Source organism: Vombatus ursinus, unplaced genomic scaffold (genome assembly GCF_900497805.2).
Source record: "Vombatus ursinus unplaced genomic scaffold, bare-nosed wombat genome assembly UNPS02003292.1, whole genome shotgun sequence".
Lineage (NCBI taxonomy): Eukaryota > Metazoa > Chordata > Mammalia > Diprotodontia > Vombatidae > Vombatus > Vombatus ursinus.
In genome coordinates, this window is record NW_020943070.1 from 1,078,588 (window position 1) to 1,089,900 (window position 11,313).

An 11,313-nucleotide genomic window follows, 5' to 3' on the forward strand; every position below is an offset into this window, starting at 1 on the left:
CAGGCTCGAGCCAGCTGACCCTGAAGCTAAGAGCCAGAGCGAAGGTGGGGGCAGTGGGCCCGACTTCGCAGCTCCCTGCCTTCCCTTACAGGCCGTGGTGACGAGCAAACAAAACCAAGTCTGTCAAGCGCTCTAGGAACGTCTGCTCTCATTCACTATTTATTCTCACTCACCTCCCATCCCCATCTCCTCTATCTCCTGGGTATTTCCTAGAGAGAACTGACCAAGCCTCTGACTTCACTGACCGCACCAAGGGCTCATTCTCTGACCTCTCCCTCCATCCTCTCCTTCAGCCACAAAGGAAAAGACGTCCCTAGTTTTCTTTAAGACTACTCAATCAATCTCTGTTCTCTCTCTGCAAGGGGTCTCAGAGGCCACTGAGCCTAACACTTCTATTCTATCACGAACCAGGCACAGAGCAGCTACTAGGGGCCAAAGCTTGGAAGGGGCTAGGAGAGGACCTCAGGCCCTCCAGGCCCCATGCCCTGTGCTCTAACCACTGCTCCACTAAGCCTCCAACCCAACCTCCTCCCAAGGCCTTAATCCAGAAATCAGTTCCCTCTTTTTTTTCACTTGTATCGCCCAGGGCTGGGAGGCTCCTGTGAGCTAATCTCTGCAGAGCACTGAGTGCCCGTTATCAGAATTATTATTGTTATTATGCTCTCTTCCTGCCTGGGCTCCTGCACTATCCTGGTTCTTTTTCCTCCTCCTCTCCCTCTACTATCTCACACCTCTGGCTGATGACTGGAGCCTGAGCCGTCAACGAATGAGTTCAACCCCGTCGTTTTAGAGATGAGGAAGCCGAGGTCCTGAGACTTCAGGTGACGTGCCCAGAAGTGATGTGGGTTTCTGCTGAGACATTCACATGTCCACACCTCCCCTTGTATAACGTGGGCCCCAGAGGATCACACAGCAGCCCCTAGAACCGGAGGGGGCAATGACTTAGCATCCAAGGAGCCCAGGCCTAGAGTGGGGAGGGGCATCAGAAACCATGGACCTCGTCATTTTCAGGAGACGCGACAGGCCCAGGGAGGCTGGCCCGTCACGTCACAGGTGGAATCTGAACGTAAGCCCTCTGACTTCACGCGGATTGTCCCTAAGAGGGTCAGGTCCCAAGGCTGACTGGACTTCCCTTCTGATTACCCCTCTCCTTCAGCACCGATGCCAATCCCCATGACGACTCTCGTGTCATCTCTGATTTTCCCACCTGTCTCCCTTCTTACGCTCATGGGGCTGCCAAGGCCTCTCAGGCCATCCAGTTCCATCAGCCCTGCCAACAAACACCCCTGCAGCACCCGGCGAAGCACCTGGCTTCCATCGTTGGCCCAGGGTTCACATCCTACCCCCGCCGCTTCCTGCTTGTGCCACCTAACCTCTCTCAGACCAAGGTGGGAAATGGACAAGAGGGCACTCTTAAGCCCCTGGCACTCGCCTGCTGCCATAGGGCTGGCTCAGTGCTGACCTACCCTTTAAAGCCAATTCCAACAGCCCCTCCCCCAGCTAAAGTCATCTTTTCTTCCTCCAGTTTCTTACTGGGATTTTCTGGAGATTTCTCCATTGCACACATGCTGTTCTGCCCTCTACACACTTCAGCACAATGTCTTCCTACATAAACATCTGCTGACGCAGTCACTAAAGCCTGCACACACGCCTGTCTCCATCTCCTCTGCGCGCCCCTGGCAGGGGGCCTGGCCCGTCACGGGCACTGTGAAAGGTCAGACGAATCGACTCCACGGTCATCTCTCCTTTCATGCCCTTCCCTCACAGGGTCGTCACTTCCCTATCCTGGGCTTCACCGTCCCTTTGCTGTAGCGGGCATCCAACGGCCACAGATGCCCGTGCCCCTCCTGGGTCCCTCCTTCACATCCATGGCCAGCTCTGTCGGCCAGCACAATCCTCTGGCTGCGGGGGAATGACTGAGACAACGGGATCTTCAGCGGGCAGCACTGCTTTCTCCCTACAGAGAAGGCACCTGACTGATGGCACCTGAGATTTGCGTCCTGTGCTAGCTCAGCCTGGGGCCAGTGGACCGTACTGTCCAAGGCCTGGTCTGACGTGGATAAGCAGCGTGCTCACCAGAAGGTGGCCACTAGGGAGGCAGTAATAACAGCAGCCAGCAAAAACTTCACAGATCATCCCCTCTGATCCTCACGACATCCCCAAGAGGCAGGGTTACTCCAAATTCACAGATGAGAAAACCGAGGCAGACGGGGTGAAGTGACTTGCCCAGGGTCACACAGCAGGACTAGTGCTCTATGCACTATCGCGGCACCTATCAGCAAGACAGTGAAATAGACAGTGAACTGGCCTGGAGGTCAGGAAGACAAGAGGCCGTCCTGAGCCATATGACCCTGGGGACTACAGTCACCTCCCAGACCTTTCTGTGCTCATTGAGAAATGACAACGACAATACTTGACCCTGAACAGTACACTTCAGATTTGTCCTGCGTGCCTTGAGGCAGCATGGTGTAAACAGCGGGTTCAAATCCTCTTTCCAACCTTACCGGGTGATTCTAGGCAAGTCAACCTATCTACGGCTCAGTTTCGTCATCTGCAAAAGGAGGCAGGGGCCTCCGTGGTCTCTACAATCCGTGATGCTCAGAATCGTTTCAACTGCTTTATTGTAATTTCTCCTAGTACTTCGCAGTATCAGAAGTTCACGATGGTTGCTCAAAAAAAGGAAAAAATGCCCCTTCCCCAGTAAACGTCTCCTGAGACAGAGGCAAGATGGAGACATGTTCCCATACAGACGGCAGCAAACAAGCCCCCAGCAGGCAAAGAACACACACCCGCATGCACACATCACAGGAGACTGGTGGAATACAGGAAAACTGAGGTTGAGGCAACTGGAGAAAGAGCCTCGAAGGCCAGGCCAGGTTGAAGAGCACGGGTTCGGAGGGATCAAAGGTCTTTCTTCTCCCTTGGGATGGACATCATTAAGAATTCACCTAGAGAGCTCAGGCTCCAGACATCTCTCTTGCTCTGGAGCTGAAGAATGGAACTTTTCTCCCCATCCTCCCTCCCAATCATTATGTCTGGCTCCAAAGGATGGACTTTGCCACTGCAGAGACACAGAGGACTTTGCACCGCAGAATGCGGGGCTCCAGACTGTTCTTAATCCAGACGGTGGTTCTGTACTTGGTGGCTTGTCCAGACACTTGGTTTTTCTCCTTTTCCTTCTCATCTCTATTTGCCTTTGGGTCATTTCATTGACCTTTTCTCTTCTGTGACCTGGAGAGAGCCAGGCACTCGTAACAGAAGAGTCACCCTGGAGAATGCGGCTGCACGGAGGTTTCTGGGCTAGCTGTGAATTTCATTTATCCATGTTCTTTACCTCCGATTGTCATTAACAACAGAACTGACCGCATAAGCTGGAACACACTGATCAGTCACTTAATATGTTCAGCCACTGCGCTAAGTGCTGGGGGGAGAAAGGAAGAAACCAGTCCCCGCCTTCCGGGACCTTAAAATCTAACAGGAGACAACATGCAAACCACAAGATACGGACAGGATCAATGGAAGGAAGTCTTAAGGAGAGGCACTGACATTGAGGGGGGAACCAAGAAAAGCGTCTGACAAAAGGTGAGATTTTAGCTGGACTCGGAGGAAGCCACGGGAGCCAAGATGCAGCAGAGAGGAAGCAGGGACGTCCAGGCACAGGGGCAAGGCGTCAGAAGTGGAGAACCCAATTCGAGGGAGGCTTACAGAGACAGTTTTGATATCCTTCCATTTCCTTTAAGCACATATATACGTCTGGAAAAGACCACCCAACATCAGAGCTGGAAGGAGCCTGAAGGATCATCCACTCCAACCCTTTATTTTACAGAAGAGGAAACTGAGGTTTCATGGAGGCGACCCACCCAGACTCCCAAAGCTGATTAGTGGCAGAGCGGAGATCAACTAAAGCCCTCGAGTATAGCACAGCACTCTAGCGGAGGCCTATGCTGAGGCTGGCAGCTATGGCCCAAAGGCACTAATTATTAGCTGCACACTTCCCATTTAAAAAAAAAAAATTAAAGTCCAAGTAATCACAAAATCATATAAGGCAAAGGACCCTGGTTCTTTTCATTTAAGGAAAAAGGGAAAAAAAAGGCTGAGACAAGAAACTTTAACCTTAGCAGCAAATTGGGCCATTTTTACATCTGGACAGTGGACTGAAAGTCCCAACGCTGTTCTTGGATGCATTCCAGCTGATAAGACTGCAACCGAGCAGGCATTCTCCCACCTTATCAAATCATAAATGGGTTCTAAAGTGTAAAGAACCAAAAGTCTGGGAAGCAAGTAGGGGTGACCAGGTGAGGAAGACTACGACTACGCTTGTTTAACCAATCCAAGGGTTATATTTGGGAAGCCTCCCCAGCAGAGGGTGGACAGCTTACAAGCCAGCCAGGGGCTCCTCCAGGACTCCCAAAGTCACACTCAGCAGAGCAAAGAAATCATTTCTCCCGATCTCATCTGAGGAGAGACTCTCCAAAAGTTTGGAAACAGGCCAAAGGTATGGGCCCCTCTGGACAACGGCTTCCTGTGAGTGTGTCCTGAGGCAAGGTGGGCCGAGAGTTTTATCAAGCATGCTCTGGACCAAGGAGACGGTGCAAGACTTTTAAAGGTACGCTCTTCAATACTGGGTGATTGAAAAAATGTTTCCTCTAATCATTCTGCACATTCAAACTTTCGCTGTATCTGCTTATGGAAGTCGTCACACTGTGCTTAATTTATCACAAAACTACCAGGGGGAGAGGAGCAAAAAAAAAACTATCAAGGTTTCTCTTACCAAGAAAAACACGAACTATTTGAAAATGTAATAATGAAATGTGGAACATTTTTAAAAATCAGACCACATTTGATCCAGTGTCTTTTTCTTGGTATTACCATTACATTTTCAAGAATACTGTCTTGAACTCACAATGGAAAATGCTATCCACATCCAGAAAAAGAACTATAGAGTCTCAATGTAGATAGAAGGAGACTATTTGCTCTCTCACTCTCTCTCTCTCTTTTCTGTTTCTTCTTTCTTGTGGTTCCTCCCATTGGTTCTAGTTCTTTACAATATGACTAATGTGAAAATGTTTAATATGAATGTATATGTAGAGCCTATATCAGATTGCACACTGTCTTGGTGTGGGGGGGAGGGAAAGAAAATTTGGAACTCAAAATCTTACAGACATGAATGCTGAAAACTAAAAATAAATTAATTTTTTAAAAAAGGATACTGTTTTGATAAAAATAAAAATTCCTCTTTTCAGCTAAGACTTAAAGACTTAAACTTCAGGTAAGACTTTTCAGCTAAAACTTAAGGGAAATCTGTCTGGGAAAAATCTGGTAGAAAAAGGATTTCCACTTCTCTTTAGAGAGAGAACAGAACATTTTTGCCTGCTCAGGCTTGAAGCTGGCCATTCGATGTCAGGAATGGAGGAAAGCAGCACAGTTCCCCCACTAAGAGTCCGTATTGTGGGAGCTCTCCCTATTTTATAGATGAAGAAATTGAGGTAAAAGCATTTGCTCAGATTTTAAAAGTTCGCAAGCATCTGAGCCTAGCCAACAGCTCCTCCTGACTCCACTGCGCCCCCTAGCTGCCTATGGCTTTACAGCCTGATGAGGACTTCATTTTTCCCTTCTAGCAACTGAAAAAGGCCAGCACGGAAGGGGAACCAGTGGCCATATGTGGCCCTCTACGTCCTCAAATGGGGCCCTTTGACTCAATACAAACTTGACAGAACAAATCCTTTGGGGATTTTAGGGCTGCAGGTTCCCCACCCCTGAAAGGCTTTTTCAAGTGACAAAAGCCTTTACTTTTTCTTATTTATGCTCTTCAGAGAGCCCCCCAAAACTCTAAAAATTCTGAACGCAATTCTCTTCACCTGTCCCTTCCAAGAGCTTTGGTTTACTTCAAAAGTGAGGTAGGGAAAGCGGGGTGAAGGGGAATCACCTAACTTTAAAATTCCTATATTTAAGAGACCTTAAAAAAAAGGGTCTATCCTTTTTTAGTCAAACTAATATGGTGATTTTTAGACCTGGAAATGACACTTAACATGCTTGCTACACTTCCATTTTTCTTAAAATCCCTCCTCCACCAATGGATTCAAAGTTTCCAAAAACTGTACTTCTCTGAAGTAAGGCAGAAAACAAGTCAACAGCAGGAAGGCCAGGCGTGGGCCTGCATCTCTGCCTCTGCAATGTCTTTAGCTGGATGACTTTCCCAGGCTCCAACGTGCTCTGGCCTCCTACCTTTCAGGTTGGAGCTGTCATTGATCCACACAACACTACCCCCTTCTTTCCAGCAGAGGGCAGCAACAGGCCCAGGGCCCTGCACATGGCCTCAGCAGAGCAGATTCTCTACAAGCGTACTTTTTCTAAAGCACACACACACTCTTGTAACACCCACTTGCCACCTTCACAATACGACTGGTTATTAGGTGAAGGGTCCAGGAAATGCAGCTCACCATCTGAAAGTCCCTGGCCACAAGAAAGCAATGGTTTTCAAAGCATCTTGGGAGAGAACGAGTTAACTTGATAGCGGGTCAATGACTTTTCGCTTTACCTTCCAGCTTTCTTGCATGGTGAGCTGTGATTCCTGAGGCTCAGACGACTTCCCAGCAAGAGTTCCAGGGCCAGCCCTCTGTGAGAGCCACCCTGGTGCCCTTCCCTGAGTGGAGACAGTCAAAGAGAGAGCCACGAGGGTAGAGGCAGCTGACTTCATTCACCTGCTCACACATCTGCTCAGGAGTGAGTGTGAAGCCCACCCTGGCTGGGGGGCAGCTATGTGCCTGACTGTTTAACAAGCAGTGACTGAGGAGAGGCTGGAGGCGGCCACAGCAACAGCGAAGGGAGGCCACGGTTAGCGGTGGCAGCCCAGGCTCTTTCCAAGGGCCCCCACTAGTGATCAGAATTTGGGACTATCAGGTGAGATGCTTATTGTGCACAGATGGTAAAGGACTCAAATGAGAAACAAAGAGGCGCCAACACTAACGGACAAGCATTTATTAAGTACCTACAGCGTGCCAGGGACTGTGCTAAGTGCTGAGAATACCAAGAAAAGGCAGAAAACACTCCCTGGCCTCAAGGAGCTCAAGGCCTAATGGGGGAGACAACAAATATAAATCTGTAGTCAAAAACATGAACTTGAAAAAATGGACTAAATATTTCTTTGCCAATGGATGATGCTAATTGTAAACAAAAAACTAAACCACAAACCCAAAACAAAAATCGTCTAGACAACGAGATCATTATTATTGGAAGGTCCCTTTAGGGCCAGAACACACAAGGTACTGAAGTGGAACTAGAACGAAAAGCCAGGTCTTTCCCCTAGTCTCGCCTCCTGGCACACACCAGGCACGCTCCAGCCAAAATGGAGCCCTCGCTCTATACCAGCTCCCTGAAGCCTTCTCCTCCAGCTCAGCTCAGGACAGCTCTGGACTGCAGGGGCAGCCCTGACAACTTTTCCCATCTGTGCATGTGGAAGATGCCTAGCCCGCTCTCCAACAGACAGGAAGCTCCTTTAGAACAGGGACTCCTGGTTCCTGCAGCCACAGCATGGACATCTCAACACCAAACTATGTGATGCCCCACAAAGAAAATGATGTCGACTTGGCCACCGAACTTGCAGGGGTTACAATCAGATAGCACGCTGTCTTCCACTGAACATTTTGCTCCTCATCTCCAGCCTCCATTCCTTTGTCCCCAGGCCTAGAATGCTCCCCTCCCACCCTGGAGGAAGATTCCTTCCTGCCTCTGGAGGCCTCTCAAGGCCGCTAACTGTCAGCCTCCCCGGGGGGCCAGGCTGTTTCAGCCTGTACTCTGAATGCCCAGAGCCTAGAACAGGGCAGGTGCTCATTTAGCAAATGATTACTGGTCAGATGCTGCGGTACAGGAGAGAGAGCTGTGGAATGAGAACCAAGCAACCTGGGCCCCTTTTCAGCCTGTCTGATGTCTTCCTGTCCACTTGCTCTGGGTTCCACCCCTCCCCTATCCTTTCCCTGTTTCCTCCTATGTAAAACAGGCACCCCTCAAAGGGCTTCAGCAGAGCAAGCCCAGCAAGAAAGGCCTCCACTGGGAAACACACAGAGGCTCAAGCTCCCAATGTGTTACTACTAAGCTGTTACTAACTTTAAGGGAAATATTTTATACCTTTCAAAGTCGGATGTAATTTCTCCTTTCCACAAAAACTTACCTCCCACCTCTAATTAGTATGAATTCACGGGGTTTTAGTCTATTTGTGTTCTGGACCAAATACTCATTTGGGGAGATTATTCCTTTGCAGAAGAGCAGTCCTTACCTGGTCTGAGAAGGTGTGGGTGTGTAAAGGGGCTGGGCTGCCCTAGATACCGGCTGGGAATCTTCCTCTCCGGAATGGGCTGGAGGGAGAACCTCCTCGGTAAAAAGGGTGTGTGTCCTAAGGAAACAGTAGAGAGGATGAAGGAAAATAAATAGGTCTCCAGAGTCTACAGTCAACCAATGAGTATTTATGGACTGCCTAAGGACGTGCCAGGCCCTGGGATAGGAAAAAAGGAATGGTGCAATCCTACTCTTGAGCTTACATTCTATCCATATATGCTCCAAGCAGTTGGGGAACTTTACTCAGAGGGAAAATTGTTCAGTAAGCTTTCTCCCCTACTCTTAGACCAAGAATTTAATTTGCTTTAGCATGAAACCAAACAGCTCAATAACAATGTCTACTGTCTCAGAACCAGCCTAGACCAGTCCAGAGAGGCCCAGCACCAGGATGGCGGCATTCTTCTGCCACAGACACTCCAGATATGCTTTCACAAGGGAAGGGGATAACCAGAAGACACTGGAAGCACTGGATGGTTTTAGGAGCCCTAGGCTAGGAGCCAGGAGTCTTTGCCATTTACTGTCAGCTAGGAAACCCTGAAAACCTTAACTCACTGGCCAGCTAAGAAATGTTCCTTATCATTCCTACAGTGTCATAGAAATGAGCTGTTTATTGCTAATCTCTGCTAAGTCATAATGATAAACACAATATTGACAACAGTTATAGTCTGGCTTCCCCAAAGCCCCCAGTGAAAGGTCATCTACAAAGCTGAATGAAGGTGGCTCCATGGCGGTGATCCCAGAGTGGGGTGGGGACAGGTCAACAAAATCCTGTTGTGGGGAAAGGAAAGATCATAGAGTTTAAGCTAGGAGGTACCTCAGAAAGGGTCTACACTCAACTGTGGTCTTCTGGAGAAGAGAAGATAGCTATGAAACTTTCTTTGGGGGAGGAGGAAGGGAATGGGAAAATCACATAAAGATGAGGAAGCTCTTGCAGGAAGACCAATCCTGACGTGGTGATACTCAAACAGATCTCATTAATTTAGGAGCTCCCTCCAATGACTCGTCCCCCTGTCAATTCTGGGGAACTCTTCCCAAAGAGAGGCAAGCCTTCCTCGATTTCTCCTGACACTGTACCAGCTGAGCTCTTTTTCTGTCCACTTCTAAGTTTGCATTCTTCTTCTCTGGCCATCTCTACACAATTCCATGGTGGTCCTTTACTCCTTTCTTCAGAGTTCCTAAATATTTATATGTATCACTGCCTATTCAACCCCACCACAGACCTCTGCACTGCCCTCCGGCTGATTTTCATTTCATTTGATTTCATTTTCTAGTTCTTTGGAGGCAGTTACAGTCTGGGTCACCCTCCATTCCTGGCTCCTCCTCCTCCCAGCTCCCCTCATTCATGTGTACAGTGTCCCCAATATAGAACGTGAGCTGCTTGAAGACAAGGACTATTTCATTTCTGTCTCTCCATTCCCAGCTTTTGGCACACACTAGATATTTCACGTCTGTCAAATGACTGAACTGTCATGAGGTTGGTCTAAAGCAAAATGGGTATGTAGATGGACTTCCCGGGGCTCATTTGCAGGATGTGGAGGAGCGTCACAAAGAAGGAAGCAGATAGGGCCCACATCCATGAGATCAGATTTGTGAATGTGGCAAAAATATCAAGAGAAGAAAACACCACCTTGAGCAAATCATTTAATTCGGAGCCTCAATGTACTTATTTTTTTTTTAAAGGTTGTTGTTTTTTTTTTTTTTTGGCCAGGCAATTGAGGTTTAAGTGACTTGCCCAAGGTCACACAGCTAGTACGTGTCAAGTGTTTGGTCTGAGGCCGGATCTGAACTCAGGTCCTCCTGACTCCAGGGCCGGCGCTCTATCCACTGTGCCACCTCGATGCCCCTCAATGTCCTTGTTTTTAAAAAACAAGAAGACTGGCCCAGAAGATCTGACCCTTCCCTCTAACAAGTACCTTTCCGCTCTAACATTCCGTTAATCAATTAAAAGTGTATGTATAGTCAGAGGTTTGTGGCCTACACAGCTTCAGGGGATTACTACTCATCATGACAGGCCGTCCGCCTTCCAGTGTGGAGCCTAGAATGGTGACATAAGCCTACGTTCCTATAGAGCACAAACAACGACTTCGTACTGGGAGAGCTGAAAACCAAGGAACTCAACGGGACTGAGGCCCTCCGTCCCTCGGAGGCCGGCCACGTCCCTCGCCCCTCCTGAGCTTACGGGGGTTGCTGGTCCAGCCTCATCCCCCTTAGCTGCTGGTGCTCCAGACTTCCTTCCAGAGGTGGGAACGCCCCGCGGGGGCCGCAGGGACGCGCTACTCCAGGGCCGCAGAGCGTTCATTAAGTGATCGGAAAGCGCCTCTTTCTCTTCCCGCCCCGCTGCTCCGAGACCCTGCCTCCCGGGGAGCCGATCCACCTCCTTCCCGAGGCCGGGGGTGGGGGAGGGGCTCGCTCCCCAGCCCTCCGAGCCTCAGTTTCTCCCAGCCGGCAGCCCGGGAAGACTCGACTCTAACCTGCGAGGCCGCGGGCTCTCCTGGTGGCGGGCCCGAGCCGGGGCGCCCACAGCGGCCAGGGCATGGCCGCCAGCCCCTCGCGCGTGCGGGAGAGCAGCTGCTAGCACGAGGAGGCGCCGCGTCGCCGGGAGACCCAGGCGCTTCCGGCCGCGCATGCGCGCTGGGTCAGCGGGGGGGGGCTTTCGGCGGGGGCGGCGCGCGGCGATGGCGTCACAGGCGTCCCGGCCCCGCCCAGCGCCCCTCCGGGGCTGCCTGCCGAGGACGCCTGAGTACCGGCCTCTCCAGCTGCCGCCTCCCGCCCGGCCGCCAGCCCACCGGCCTTCACCGGTTCCGGAAATCAGCAGCGGTATGGGGGGAAGCGGAGGCGTCCGCGCCAAGCACGGCTGCGCGTTCGGGCAGGCGACGGGCACGCCCGGAGGGGCTTCTAGAAGGTTCGTGCGCAGGTGCGGCGGGGCGGGGCGCGGGGGAGGAGCCGCCGCCAGGACCCCAGGGCCCCACGAGACCGGCCGGG

The 11,313-nt window shown here is 50.6% G+C and overlaps 1 protein-coding gene across 2 annotated transcripts in view; it reads right to left on the reverse strand.

The window, feature by feature from the left end:
* XPNPEP3 (X-prolyl aminopeptidase 3) overlaps positions 1 to 10,866 on the reverse strand; it is a 33,392-nt gene extending 22,526 nt beyond the window's left edge. Inside the window, exons 1-2 of one of the 2 annotated variants that reach the window (XM_027873441.1) lie at positions 10,803 to 10,866; positions 8,273 to 8,389 (exon numbers count right to left, since the gene is read on the reverse strand). In XM_027873441.1, coding sequence (XP_027729242.1) covers positions 8,273 to 8,389; positions 10,803 to 10,866 — 181 coding nt within the window. Of the gene's footprint in view, positions 1 to 8,272; positions 8,390 to 10,510; positions 10,762 to 10,802 lie in introns of those variants that run through there. The other variant, XM_027873451.1, reaches the window with a different exon arrangement.
* Positions 10,867 to 11,313: the final 447 nt, after the last annotated feature.